This window comes from Rattus norvegicus, chromosome Y (genome assembly GCF_036323735.1).
Source record: "Rattus norvegicus strain BN/NHsdMcwi chromosome Y, GRCr8, whole genome shotgun sequence".
Classification (NCBI taxonomy): domain Eukaryota; kingdom Metazoa; phylum Chordata; class Mammalia; order Rodentia; family Muridae; genus Rattus; species Rattus norvegicus.
This window is the reverse complement of record NC_086040.1, coordinates 54,658,961-54,673,607: the sequence shown is the minus strand read 5'-3', so window position 1 is coordinate 54,673,607 and position 14,647 is coordinate 54,658,961. Positions and strand designations below refer to the sequence as shown.

General features: G+C 42.5%; 1 protein-coding gene across 2 annotated transcripts; it reads left to right on the top strand.

Moving 5' to 3' along the window:
* The first annotated feature begins 1,769 nt into the window (after positions 1-1,769).
* Positions 1,770-4,024, top strand: LOC134484268 (Y-linked testis-specific protein 1-like). Of its 2 annotated transcripts, XM_063280605.1 has the most exons (3): positions 1,770-1,960; positions 2,995-3,864; positions 3,944-4,024. In XM_063280605.1, exon 2 carries the CDS (start codon positions 3,072-3,074, stop codon positions 3,861-3,863), a length of 792 nt encoding a protein of 263 aa, XP_063136675.1. In that variant the 5' UTR covers positions 1,770-1,960; positions 2,995-3,071; the 3' UTR covers position 3,864; positions 3,944-4,024. The 2 variants fall into 2 exon arrangements, with proteins under 2 accessions (XP_063136675.1, XP_063136676.1); XM_063280606.1 differs by having other exon boundaries at positions 2,995-4,024.
* Positions 4,025-14,647: the final 10,623 nt, after the last annotated feature.

Genomic DNA, 14,647 nt, shown 5'->3' with positions numbered 1-14,647 from the left:
TCAGTTTGACTCAACCTGGGAAGAAGGAGCCTCAGCTGAAGAATTGCCTCCATCAGATTTGCCTTTGGCCACATCAGTAAAGATTTTTTTTTTTATGTTTGATGTGGAAGGGTCTAGCCCACTATGGGTACTGTCATCCCCCATGAAGGTGGCCCTGGGTAGTATGAGAAGGAGAGAAAGCTGAGCAGGTCATGGATACCAATCCAGTACTCAGCATTTCTAAGTTGTCTCTGCTTCCTTTCCTGCCTCTGGAGTCCTGCATGAGTTCCTGCCCCAACTTCGCTCAGTAACAGACAGGTACCTAGAAGCCTTGAGTGAGACAAACTCTTTCCTCCTCAAGTTGATGGCTATGATGAGATTATTTTTCTTGTTGCCTACTTGTTCTTCACTTTTTTGAAAGTTGGCTCTGTTTATTGTTCTTAGAAAGATGATATTACATGTTTTCTCATGGGCACTCTGTCTCTCTCTGTAACTATCTCTGTTTTTGTCTCTCACTCTCTCTGTATTTGAATGTTTGAGTGTGTATATGTGTATGTTTGTGTGTGTGTGTTTTTGTGTGCATGTATGTGTGTTTGTGTGTGTATGTATGTGTGTGTTTGTGTGCTTTCCAGGCTTAAAACAATCCCGAAGGCTATAAATATCAGCAGGTGCCTAGAGAAGTAAGATGAAGGGGAGAAATTGGGGAAAATCATGCCATTTGAATTAACCCCACAATGACGTCAGCCACATAGTGGACCAACAGTCATAAAATAGCAGAGGAATCAGAAGAGCAGAGAGAGAGAGTAAAACACAAAATGTGAAGGAAAGTGTGCTTAAAAGTAAGATAGAAGAGAGAAAAAGAAGACGGTGAACTTAGAAAAGTGGACAGATTTTAAAAAGCTGCCATAAGTTAAGCTCTAAGTACATTTAAAAAATTATAATGTTAAAGTGGAAGGGAATTATTGGGAAGAGGGAAGGGATGGTCAGAGTGTAGTGGGGACAGGGCAGGGTTCTGAAAAGAATCCTTTTGAAGATCTGAAGAACTATGTGACACAAACAATTAAAGTGCCCTTTAATTTACAGGTAAATTCCATACTTACCTGCTTCCACTATTCTGTCTACCCATATTTCAAAAACAAAATTACCTCATCTATTTCATCCTGTTTTACTGCATTTGATCTAATAAATTCCTTGTAACCAGAAGTGCAGGTAAACTTTAAAGACATTTAAAATATGACTGGTCGATACCGGGTTTGTCTTCAGTTTATCCCAGCTTTGGAAGCAGGTCCAGGAGCTAATTTTTCCTCCCTCTTTTCAAAGAATTCATAATTAATGATTGCCATTGACTTCAATACAAGGTATTTAATCCTGTAAAAATTCCAGCTTTGTTTGAATAAAAATGGCCCTCCTCTAATTGTGGGTTTTGATAAAGCTAATTTTGGTGTGCTATCCAGTGGGCTGCCTCGGAGAAAGAGAGGCTAGCAATACGTCTGATACGGAGAATGGCTTAAAGATAACCAAAGAAAAGATAGGAGCTGGGAAAATAACCACCAAGAATGTTGGTGACTCAGAAACCAAAGACTTTTTCAGAAAAAAAAAAAAATGCATGAAAAGATCTACTTGGGTAGATTGTGTCTCGAGGCATCAGAATATTTGGGTGGGGACTTTATTTTGGTCTCCAGGAGTCTACATGAGATGCTAAAACCTAGATGCTGGAAGTTTCTAAGCGTAACTAGGGAACGAACTGGCCTGAGTGGGCTTCTATGACATAAGCAGAGCCTGGATGATGTCACAGACACAGGGCAGAGGTTGCGCATCTCTTCCACTTGGGGGCGCTTGACACCTTGAAGGTGGGTTCACTATCTTCCCAGCGGTGTGTGAAAGCCAGTTCAGCTCCTGAACCCCACAATTGTTCAACAGGCTTTTGGTGCCTGACCGATTTCAGAAGACAGAATCTGGACGACTAGGACATTTTCTTTCGGTAAATACGTTTATGAAGATAACTGGGACCCTTGTAGGCCAGAAAGCTAATAGTTTTCCCTCGTACAGCGAGTAACCGTATGTTCTAATGTCTTCCATGTTTGAGAGCTAGGCGGAATGTCTAGGCTAGTCAGTCTAAGAGTTTATTATCCTTTGCTAACAATATCTAATTCATAATTCTACTAAAATGCCAAAGCTCCTCTCTGTGAATGTACATTTTAGGAGATAATATTTCTTTTTTGATGTTTTTTTTTTTTTTTCGTAGCTGAGGACCGAACCCAGGGCCTTGTGCTTGCTAGGCAAGTACTCTTCCACTGAGCTAAATACCAACCGCAGGAGACTTTATTTCTAAATGGCTGTTGTTGCCTAGACAAAAGAATCTTGTTGCGGTCGAAGATGCAACAGCTTCGCGGAATAAACCTGGGGCTGGGTCTGGATGCACAATACAGAAAGCCAGTGGACTGATGTGCTGTGTCTCTGGGCAGATAGTTGTGGATGTTCCCACATAGCTCACAGTTAGAGCGTATAAGAGGGGTGTGGCCACCCTTCTCCGTCCTTTGTTATCCTTTTTCTGTTCTGCTTGTTTAAAGTGAGGGACAGGGATACTTAATCCCACACTGACCTAGCCATTCAAGGAGAGGTTCCGCAGCAGAGGCAAAGTGCCATGGGCCCAAGAAATGTGACTGAATATGTTATTCTGAGCTGTAGAAAACCATTTGTTCATTTCCCTTTGAACTTTAGATTTTGATTTTTGAGACAGGGTTTTTCTGTGGGTAGCTTTGGCTATCCTGGAACTAACTCTGTAGACCAGGCTGGCCTTGATCTCACAGAGGTCTTCCTCCCTCTGCTTCTTAAGTGCTGGAATTAAAGGTGTGCTCCACCATTGCCCAGCCCTAGTATGAGCTTCTGATTATGACAGAATTAGATTCAGATGCTAAAACCTGTTTACCATCACCTTCCTTACCCCCTCCAAAGTTCTGTTAGACAAGAGCCTTGGTCCAGTGCTCCCTCACCCCAACCAAATTCTTCTTGCAGGCACTCATATGACAGAGGCAACAGCATTGTGTATGGTTTAAGCAGGCAAGCTCTTCAAACCCTGGCCATGGGCAAGTATGAATCCTGAACACAGAACGATAGCCACAAGAGAGTGGACCAGGAGTGCCGTGGCCTACCACACTAGGTCTACAGCCATGAAGAAGAGGATGTCTCTGAAGAGGATGAGCACACCATCCTTCCAGAAGCGGAGGAGAAGGCCTTCTCGCCAGGCCCTGGGGAACATTGTGGGCCGCAGAATTTCTCATGGATGGAAGGAAGGTGATGAGCCCGTCACACAATGGAAGGCCATCGTTCTAGATCAACTGCCAACAAATCCCTCTCTCTATCTGGTCAAGTATGACGGGATTGACTGTGTTTATGCACTTGAACTTTACAGCGATGAGAGGATTTTAAAGCTTAAGGTCTTGCCTCACAAAGTAGTGTTTCCTCAAGTGAAAGATGCCCATCTCGCAAGTGCCATGGTTGGTCGAGCTGTGGAGCATAAATTTGAGAACAAACATGGCTCTAAGGACAACTGGAGGGGGGTGGTCCTAGCCCAGGTGCCAATCATGAAGGACTGGTTTTATATCACCTACGAGAAAGATCCAATTCTATACATCTACCAACTCCTGGAGGATTACGCAGAAGGTAACCTCCGTATCATTGCAGAGACTCCTCCAGCAGAGGTGAAGTCAGACGCTGACAGCGACATCTTAACAGGTCAATGTGTGCATTACACCAGAAGCGACGGGTCCAAAAAGATAGGCAAAGTCATTTACCAAGTTCTAGCCAAGCCTTCTGTGTACTTCATCAAGTTTGATGGCGACGTCCACATCTACGTCTATAATCTGGTGGAAAAGATCAGTTAAGGTGAAATTCACAAAGTGTGGGGGACATAGATGGGTAATTTATTGGATTGGGGGAAAATGTTTGTTTTTCTTTGTTTCAGATACCCAAGGGCCTTTGACAACTCCAGTATCTTTTCCAGTGGAATTTGTTTTTGCTCTAAAAATTAAAATGTGTGATGTGACATGTTGTGTCTGACCACTTTGGTGGAGGAGACGGGCTTTGGTGGATGGAACATCTAGAGGAAGCCAGAAAAGTCAACGCTGTGAACAGTAAGTCTAATGTCACAAGGCTAAAACTAACAGGACTGAGCTGTTCTGGTTTTTAGAGAGAGAAAAAACTTGGAGATGAGGCTTAGAGGAGCAGGGATGGCATGGGAAAAAAAAGATGGATGTTTAGGAAGCAGTGGAGAGGGGCCAAAAATAGATAGACTCTCTGAGGTGAAGTTTGAGGGAAAAACAGACTGTTGGGGAAAGAGAGGCAGGTAACAGGGAGTTGGTCTTGGAACTCACAGGGAAACCCAATAAACTGATCCAAGCAGAATCAGAATCAGAGAAGAGCAGGTTTAGTTTGACTAACAAAACCTAATGAATCCTGTTTCTCATCTGTAGATGTATTATTTTTAATCATGTGGGTGGGGGCAGGGCATGAATAGAGGAGACCACAGAGACAAGAATAGTCAGGTCCCCTGGAGCTCGAATTAGAGGTGGTTGGGGCCCATTGGACATGAGCTCAAAGAACAAAATCCAGGTCCTCTTTCAAAGCAGACCAGCTCCTGAACAATTGGTCATCTCTCCGGGCCCTTAAGTCATCTTTTTAAATAAATTCAACCTTCATATGCAGAGAAGAGACCAGGATGAGGGTAAGAAAGATTACATTGATGGTGATGTGGAAGGAAGACTAAAGAACACATGAAGGAGTAGAGGACACTGAGGGACGAAGGAATTCCAAGATGGAGTTCTCAAAAAGTGAAGCAGGAGACCCAGGAAGATCAGAAAGGGTCTAGAATGAGTTGAAATTGGGCCGCATCCATATTGGTCTCTTTGGTTCCTTAAAGAACAACCAAGCCATCACTACAGAAGGTGGATGTGAGGTGGAGGCTTCCCCGAGGACATTTTGACGAGGATAACTCAAGAGTAGTGAATGCCAAACTAAGTTTATATCTATCGATTCCTGAATGTATCAAAAAGCCCATTATTTGTATGATCAGTAAAAAGTAATTTAGAAGAGAAGATGAGGATGCCGTAAGCTTCTGTCAGGTGTTACATGGATCCTGTGTTTAGCTTCCCTGAGCACTGTTTGCTTCTGTTGCATCCTGTAATATTTTTGGAGGTCTCTGCTCAATGCCCCTAGAAGACCACAAAAAGCTCCTGCACTGGCTTGTCTTCCCTGACTCTCCTATGACTGGATGGCTTCCTCCACACCTGTGGGCCCTGTTACCTATCTAGCCCCAGGAAGTTTCAGTCTTTTACCCACACTTAAGCTTATCCTCAGAAAACTCTTGACAGTGCCTCCAATACCAGAGGTTCTGAGCTCTTTCCTATGCTATTTGCCATGACTTTAAAAGGCTTTGTGGTTCCTGACCTTGTAGCTCTCTCCTGCTGAGAAGCCCCTGTGCACTCCGTGGGGTCTCCTTGAACCACATCTAAACTCCAAGAATGTATTTCAAGGCAACCTTGTCTTGGACTCATCCATTGCTGTTTCTTCTCTCAATAATAAGTTTCTCACTGCACGACTTGAAAATACTTTCTTTTTTTTAATTAATTCTGCTATTTGGTGGTTTTTATACTGGCTGGTTGTCTGACGGTTTCATTGCTGCAAAAAGACATCATGACCAAGGCAACTTATAAGGGACAACATTTAATTAGGGCTGGATTACAGGTTCAGAAGTTCAGTCTATTTTCATCAAGGCAGGAAGCATAGAATCCTCTAGCAGACATGGTGTTGGAGAAGAAGCATATCACCCCCACAGTGATATGCTTCCTCCAACAAGGCCACACCTACTCCCACAAGGCCACACCTCCTACTTGTGCTACACTTCCCATGGGACAATCACATTCTAACCACCACCCTGATTTTATGCCAATCCGACACAAGCTAGAGTCATCAGAGAAGAGGTTGCCTCAGTTGAGAAATGCCTCCATAAGATCCAGCTGTAGGGCATTTTCTTAGTGTTTGGTGGGGGAGGGTTAAGCCCACTGTGAGGGGCACCATTCCTAGGCTGGTGATCCTGGGTTCTATAAGAAAGCAAGCTAAGCAAGACAGGAGTACCAAGACAGTAAGCAGTGCCACTCCATAAACTCTGCCTCAGTTCCTGCCTCCAGGATCCCGTCCTGTTTGAGTTCCTTTCCCAACTTCCTTTGGTGATGAGCAGCAATGAAAAAGTGTATGCTGAATAAACCTTTTACTCCCTAACTTGCACTTTGGTCATGGTGTTTCCTTACAACCATAGAAACCCTAAGTAAGACAATTTCTTATAGAAACAGTGTGTCTAGTAGAGCAACAGATGTTTACCTCATAACCACAAATAGAAACATATAGACACTTTGTTTTAATTTAAAGGGAAGACTTGCTCATGTACTGACCTGTGAAGTTCTAGTTTCTTCCTTCTCTCCCTGATGAATGCCATGATCAAAACTAACTTGGGGAGGAAAGGGTTATTTGCCTTACAGGTTACAGAAATTCACTGAGGGAAACAAGAACAGGAGCTTGAAGCGGTAACAAGGACCACTGCTTGTTGGATTGCTCCCTGTCTCAGTCATTGTTCTCTTGCTGTGAAGAGATACCATGGTCAAGGCTACTAGTGTAAATGAAAGCAAGTAATTGGAGGCTAGTTACAGTTTCAGAAGCCTGTTCCATCATCATGGCAGGGAGCATAACACTGGAGCAATAGAGAGCTACTGCTCTGTAAGCAGAGAGAGAGAGAGAGAGAGAGAGAGAGAGAGAGAGAGAGAGAGAGAGAGAGAAACTCTGGCAAAGCATGGGGCTCTTGAAAACTCAAACTCCAACCTTGTCGACACACCCACTTCCTCCAATGAGGCCACACCTCTTAATCCTTCTAATCCTTGAAAATACTGTCACTCCCTGTTACCTATATATTCAAATATATGACTGTGGGAGCCTTTCTTATTCAAAACACCACACTCCCCATGGCTTGCTCCCTTACTATTTCTTACAGCCTAAAAGGCTTTTCTTTATATACATAACTACTGATGTTGGGCCCTCCCACAACAATCATTAATCAAAAAAATGTTCCATAGACTTACCCAAAGACTAATCTAATGGAGGCAGTTCTTGAATTGTTCTCTCTTCTCAGTTGACTCCAAATTGTCAAGTTGAGAAAAAAAAAAAAAAAGAGAGAGCGAGAGACCCAGCACCTTAATGTTTCTCTTACTCCATGTTACATACTCACCACCAGCAACTCTCTTCTCTCAGTGTATAGACCCACTTCCCTGTATGGCAGAACTGAAGAGTAACTACTGTCACCAACATGAATATTCGAGGGTATTTGACAAGAAATTAATACATTCTACAGCTCCCAACGCCAAGCAAAAGCATTTTAGTGTGTGTTACACTTACTGGAAGACTGTCAGTCACTGGCCATTTAATGGGTCACAGTAGACCACAGTACCAAAAAGTCAAAACATATCATCTCCTCTCAGCAGGAGACATAGCCCTTTCTCAAAACCCATGACTATCTGTAGGCTTAGATTTTTTCAAAACCTACTTTATTTAGGGTTCTTAAACACTTTAACCACCCTTCAAGCCCACTAACCAGAGGTAGCAGAGAGAGAAAGTTGATAGGAAAAGGGAGAGAATTTTGGACCTATTTAGAAGTAATTCTTTGGGGCAACTCCAATCTTCATTGTGCAGTATGGTCCAATAGCAAACGCAAAACACAAATCAGTAGCAGTGCCTTGATCTGGAAGAGACTACAAGGCTCTAACAAACCAACAAGAAGCAGCAGAAGCAGCCAGAAGCTGCCCGTATAGCACAGGTCCTTTTGGGTGTTTCTCATTATGGAACGAAGACCAGCAAAGACCATCGAAGCCTTGCAAGGTGTAGCAATGTAAAAATGTCCTCTCCCTCTCTGTTGGATTACATTTATGTTCTCCATAAACATCCTGTCCCCCTTCAAGCATGTTCTCCAGCGAAATATCACATGCGTTCTCATGTGTCTGCTTCTGCAAAACATCCTCTCCTAACATAGCTTCTAGAAAAATATCCTGTGAGACAAGTGAGTTTCCAAAGTAACCAAAATTTTTCCACTTCATCTAGCCTTATCTCACACTCAGCCGTTACATCACAAAACATATAATGGCAGTCTTGCAAGGGTCCTAGGCCCCAGCTCCATCAGTCGCTAGAGCTTCTGCAATTGCTCTCCGTGAAACTCAACTCATTTCGTGAGCACAACCTTTAGTTATCCCTGTAAACATTGTGCTCTCTCCATCTTTCCTCTCAGCCAATAGCTGTCCAACTTCCAACCAACTCAGCTGTGACCAGAAAAACCCTCATCAAGAAAGCCAATGAATTTGACTCGATTTTTTTTCCCTGACAGAACGGAGTGTTCTCCCTGCATGGTTACACTGGTGTCTGAGTCATCTGTAATAAAACTCACTACTAGAAAGAGCAAAGTCACAGGAACTATGACAAATAGCAAATCACATAACAAGCATCACAGTTGACCAAACCTTTTTTGCAGCTTTATTGAAGTATAATTTACATACTTAAAAAATCCATTTATTTTAAGTGTGTAATTTAATGATTTTAAAGCAAAATTTATAGCTTCCTTCCTTTTTTTAATACTCATTTCCCACTAGTTCATATGATATCAAAGTCTATTAAAAACACAGAATTGTCCTGGGCTCGGTCCCCAGCCCCAGAAAAAAAAAAAAAAAAAAAAAAAAAAAAAAAAAAAAAAACACAGAATTGAAGTCAGGAGAAGGACCAGAGCGGGAAGCAGCAAGGCACTTGATTTGCTAAGACAACTGATACATTGGCAGAATTGTCTGGATAAAACCACTTGGGAAACATTGGGACTTCTCTTAGCGTGCAGCCTCCAGACAAAGTGTTTAAAGGATTAAGTCTTGGGTCCTCCTACACCAAATCCGGACCTGACCTGGTAAGTCAGCATCACTTTTGGCCACTTTCACGTTCATCACATTCATCACTCTTACAAGTTGCCCTGCAACTCATATTAGTAAAAAACTCATTTTGGTTCATGGTTTCATAGGTTTCAGTCCATGGACACATGACCATGAAAGGGGCACTATAGAGCTCAACTGCTAACCTCACTGGCATCCAAGAAGCACCAACACATGAAGAGACCAAGGACAAAAAAACACCCTCCAAGACATATCCCAAATGACCAAGTCACTTAATTTCCTATCTCCTAGTTTCCCACCACATTCATACACATCCATCAACAGATGAACTCATTAATTACAGCCCACAGGGTCCAATGGCTTTTCATAGTCCCAACTTTGAACATTGAACTGGGACAATGTGTATCTTAAACCCATAGGGTAGGGCCAGAAGGTTGTGTCAGAGGTTTAAACTTCACCTCACACTAGCAACAACTGGGTAGATTTCTCAACATTTCCTATTTCTTTCTGTTACTGAGCTACACCCTGTCTGCATTGCAGCATTTTGTCTGGGGTGAGATACCTTCAGAATCAATTGAAAAGACGCCCCCCAACATGTGTTTTCTTGAATGTAAAATGGGATATCAATAATATAGACAAACACACATATATACAGACTCACAGATAGAGGGAAAAAGGGAAGGAGTTGAGTCTTAGGAACCCTCACGGAAGAGAGAGTTGAAATATAATATACAGATGTCAGCAAGAACCAGAACAAAGCAGTGTCTTCTATACACAACAGGACCACTATCCCCCAGCCTTAGCTGATAGGAAAGGGAGAGTCAGTTTTTTACAAAGATGTAGCTGGTGATAAGCTGCACAGGCTCCAGTGGCTTGCCCAATGCCCATGATTTATGGGCAGCGTAAATGACTTGAGTGGGTTATTACAGAGGGCAGAGAGAGAGCTTGAAGTTGGGTGAAGGGATTAGGTCGGGATGGATCTGGGAGGAGTTAGGAAGAGATGTGAGAAGTAAATTCTACCAATATATAATGTACGAAGTTCTCCAGGAACTAACAAAAGTGGTTTTTAAAATACTAAATCTGCACTGAACACATACAAACTGTTTTTCTTGTCATCTCCTAAATAACAGTCCCACATGATTTCATTTCATTAAGTACAAAAGCAATTCAGAGATTATTTAAAATGTAGGAGGATCTGGAATGACAGCAGAAGGGTAAAGCCAAATGTGTGGTCACACATGCAAATACCAGTGCTTGGTATGGGAACAGGAGGATGACCGGGGCTTCCTGACAGTGAGCCTCACCTCAGGTTCAGCAAGGGACCCTCTCACAAGAGATTACAGTAGGTAGTGAAGGAACAGAACACGCTCTACCCACCCCCAGCCTCTGAACTAACATGTCTCTATGCACACATGCACACATGCACACATACAGACACATAAATATGACTATAGTATACAAGAGGCTTGCATAGGTTATATGCAAATGCAGTCTCATTTTAGCCAAGGAACCTGAGGACTTTTAGATCATTGGGAGTCCTGGGGCCAACTCTCAGAGGACAGGATATATCTCCATATTGTGCAAACAAATCCTTTGTTGAGTGTGTGTCAGTGACTCCAGACAGTTCTCCTCCTCTATGTTCCTGTGTATCACAGAGAATGATCTGGAAATAATGAAAAAATGTAAACTAAAGGCTTTGTTGCAGTTTCTAGGCTTGCGTTAAAAATCATATTTTTCACGTTTTATTAAATGGAAGGAAAATCTTCAGCTCCCAGCAACAATAGACTCAATCATGTTTGCTTCCATTTTATCCCATTTTGAATAGCAATTAATTGCACATCAATAGCTCCCCATGGTTCGAACTAAATCAGGATGAAGGAATATGTTTCCGTACAGATAATTAATGCCTATGTGGATAATCAAGTAGAAAGGGGGGAGGTATGATGCCTTTGGCTTATTCCAGAGTTAAGGCTTGATTGGATAGTTGTTATGCAAATAACGCTAACCTCTGAGAAATGAAATGTAACGATAAAAAATACTACCAAATGGGATGGACACTCATTACTTGATTTCTTTTAAAAGAAAAAAAAAAACATACTTTAGGATTTTGAATAAGTGTTACCCTCAGAATTTCATATATTTGAATGTGTTTGGTTTTTACTTAGTGGATTGTTTAAAAAGGATTGGGCATTGTGTTTTTGTTAAAAGAGATGTGTCAATGGGAGGTGGGGGCCTTGAGATTTCAAAAGCCCACCAGGCTTCACTCTCTCCCTCTCCCTCTCCCTCTCCCTCTCCCTCTCCCTCTCCCTCTCCCTCTCCCTCTCCCTCTCCCTCTCCCTCTCCCTATCCCTATCCCTATCCCTATCCCTATCCCTATCCCTATCCCTCTCTCTCTCTCTCTCTCTCTCTCTCTCTCTCTCTCTCTGTCTCTCTCTCTGTCTCTCTGTCTCTCTCTCTGTCTCTCTCTCTCTCTCTCTCTCTCTTCTCTCTCTCTCTCTCTCTCTCTCTCTCTCTCTCTCTCTGTCTCTCTCTCTGTCTCTCTCTCATCTGTCGAGCAGGATGTGAGCTCTCAGGAACTACTCCAGCCATGCCTGCCTGCCTGCCAGCCTGCTGCCATGGTGTCTACCACGATGGTCCATGGACTCACCCTCTGATACTGTAAGACTGCAATTAAATGTTTCCTTTCATAAATTGGTTTGGTCATGGTGTCTCTTCACAGCAATAGAACAGTAACTACAGCACACATCTTCCTGTTTATTTTTCTAATACTTCCGTATTTATTTCATTAAAGTTACCTGTTGTCCATTTAACAGTTTTATGAATAAGTTTCAAGTTTTAAGACAAATAGTGCCTATCCCATCGACCACGGTGTCATTCATCACAATGTTATGGGGCTCCAATCTAGGGATTAATCATCAGGGTTTGAAAACAAAATCCATCAGCTCAATACATTAGGCTTTATTGGAGAAAGTGAGGTTACAAGTATGTAATCTCTTTAGTGTCTTCTCTGCCAGTCTGTTGTATGCATGACTTGTTGAATATTGTCGTTTGTGGTGGTTGTTGTTGTTTTTTAAATATGAAATGTTGAATGCAAGGGCAAGTGGCAGGGATCCGATAGATCTTTGAATCCTCACTTTCTCCTTCCCATCTCGCACTAAGTCTCCCAATCCTCAGCTATCATTCAAATACACTGAAACAACTCAAGTATACCGAAACAAGGTGATATCAAGACACTGAAACAACTCAAATATACGGAAACAAGGTGAAGTCAAGACACTGAAATAACTCAAATATACCGAAACAAGGTAAAATCAAGATGCTCTCGCCATCTCTAATTTGTGTTTGCATGTTGACCGTAATCATCTTGTAAGCCATAAAAACCACAGGATGGGTCTGAGGAGGATCGGTGGGTGAAACAGCTTGCTGCCTAAGCAGACCTGAACTCTGATCCCAGACATCATGAAAGAGGCAGGGGAAACCTGTAACCGCAGGGACAGGGAGGGGGAACAGAATCACCAAGGTCTGCTGGCTCCAGCCCGGATGAAAATATGAGAGTTTGGGATCAGGCAAAGACAATACCTGTCATAGTTAGGGTTCCATTGCTGTGGGGAGAAACCATGACAAAGGCAGCTCTTAATAAAGGAAACATTTAATTGGGGCTGGCTTAGAGTTTCAGAGGTTCAATCCGTTATTATCATGGTGGGAAACATGGGAGTGTCCAGGTAGACATGGTGGTTGAGAGTGTTCTATATCTAAATCTAAAGGCAGCCCAGAAAGAGACTTGCAGCCACAAGCAGCCATGAAGAGCATCTCTATTCCTCATTGGGCAGAGCTTGAACACTAGGAGCCCTCAGAGCCTGCCTACATAGTGACACACTTTCTCCAACAAGGCCACACCTCCTACTAGTGGCACTTCCCATGCGCCAAGAGTATTCAAACCACAACAATGCATCAAAAGAAAATGGCAGAGAGACATAGAGAAAGATACTGCATGGTATCCTCTTGGAGCAGGGTGCTGCAACCCTCTCCCACACACACATAAATCCATGCAGATGTGCACAAATGAGCAGATTTATTTACTTACTTCATTTTATTTTTTTTTCCTTAAGAACTTGGTACATACACATAATGTGTTTGAGCAAATCCATCCCCATCCCCTCCCTTCAAATCCCTCCCCTTTTCTCCCTGCGAATTCCATCTGCATTTTAACATAAACTGCTGAGTCCATTTAGTGCTGACTAGATGTGTGGGGGTGGATACAAACATCCAGGGGAGCATGGACAGCTGAAACGGGCCAAATCCATGAAGAAAACGGGCCCTCTTCCCTGTAGTCATCAGTTGCCAGTAGTTCCTCAGTTGGGGGAGAAGAGCTTCCAGAGTCTCCACCCGTCTATTCTGGGAAATATCTGTGCAGATTTTGTAGATGGGATCCTAGTCACAGTGAAACACATGAACACACACACAGACACACAGACAAACACACACACACGCACACGCACACGCACACCCCAAAATTTAAAACCAGAGAATGGTTTTAAAAGTTTACACAACGTCCTAAATTCAGTTCCTTGGTGGCGAAATATTTGATTTCCACACCAGATCATATTACCATCTATATAAAATTAAATTATTCAAATGAATATTTTAAAGTTCACCGGATCTTTATCTGTTAAATAGCACAGGCTGAACGAAATCAGTTGGTGCCAAACCTCCCTACGGCTGCACAAAAAAAATTGTAAATCAGTGTTCAAAAGCATGAATCCACAAGGGTGAGGGGATCATTACTGATCGAGGACCTACAGGATAGGGTACGGAGGCTCAGTAGACCAGACAGGTGGATCATAAGCAAAGAGCCTGGAAAACGGGCCATTCATATCTTGACAACCTTCAAAGACTAGGGGAAACGCAGGGATAGGTACCCCCTGAAGTGGGAATAAAAAAACTTTAATACATTTACAGGACACTTAGCTTCTAAATACAGTGAGGATTGGAATCTACAGTGTGAGAAGGCATAGGAGTAGTAGTATCCAGTTTTCCCCTTACTGTGACAAAATTGTGTCATTTAGGGGCTGGAGAGATGGCTCAGCTACTCAGAACCCTTAGCATCCTCACAACTGACTCTGACTCTGGGAGATCTCCCTCCCTCTTCTGGCCTTTGCAGGTACTGCAGCCACATTACATAACACAAAAAAGACCCATGAACAAAAATAAAAATGAGAACTTAAAATGTGTCATTTAGTTGATGTTAATGCACCAAGGTTTGCAGAGAGAATCTCTTCTAAGCATAACCTGCCAATAAAAAAAAGTCTAAAACATATGAGCTGAGGCAGGAAATAGAAGGCAGAAGAGTGGCAGGAAGAGAGGATTCTGGGAAATAGTGTATAATAGGAGACACAAGGAGGGACGCTGCGACAGATGCTAAAGGATATGTTGAGGAAGATGCTAAGAAAGGGGATGAAAGCGTAGTAAATAACCATGTAGAAGACAGAATAGATTGAATGGGTTAAATAAGTTAGTCCGGGATTGAGCCAAAGTTTGTGGCTTAGGAATTTGTTAATAAATAATTAGATTTAGAGTTGTCGTTGTGGAAGCGGGAGCTGGGAAGGAAAAAAGTACTTTCTTTTTCCAAAGGTTAAATTCTCCTAATTATTTACATATGATTTTGTAACATGTTAATATATGGAAATCATGTGTAGGTTATA

Excerpts from the sequence above, each read along its gene's own strand:
- LOC134484268 (XM_063280605.1), top strand. The coding sequence starts at position 3,072 with ATGAATCCTGAACACAGAACGATAGCCACAAGAGAGTGGACCAGGAGT.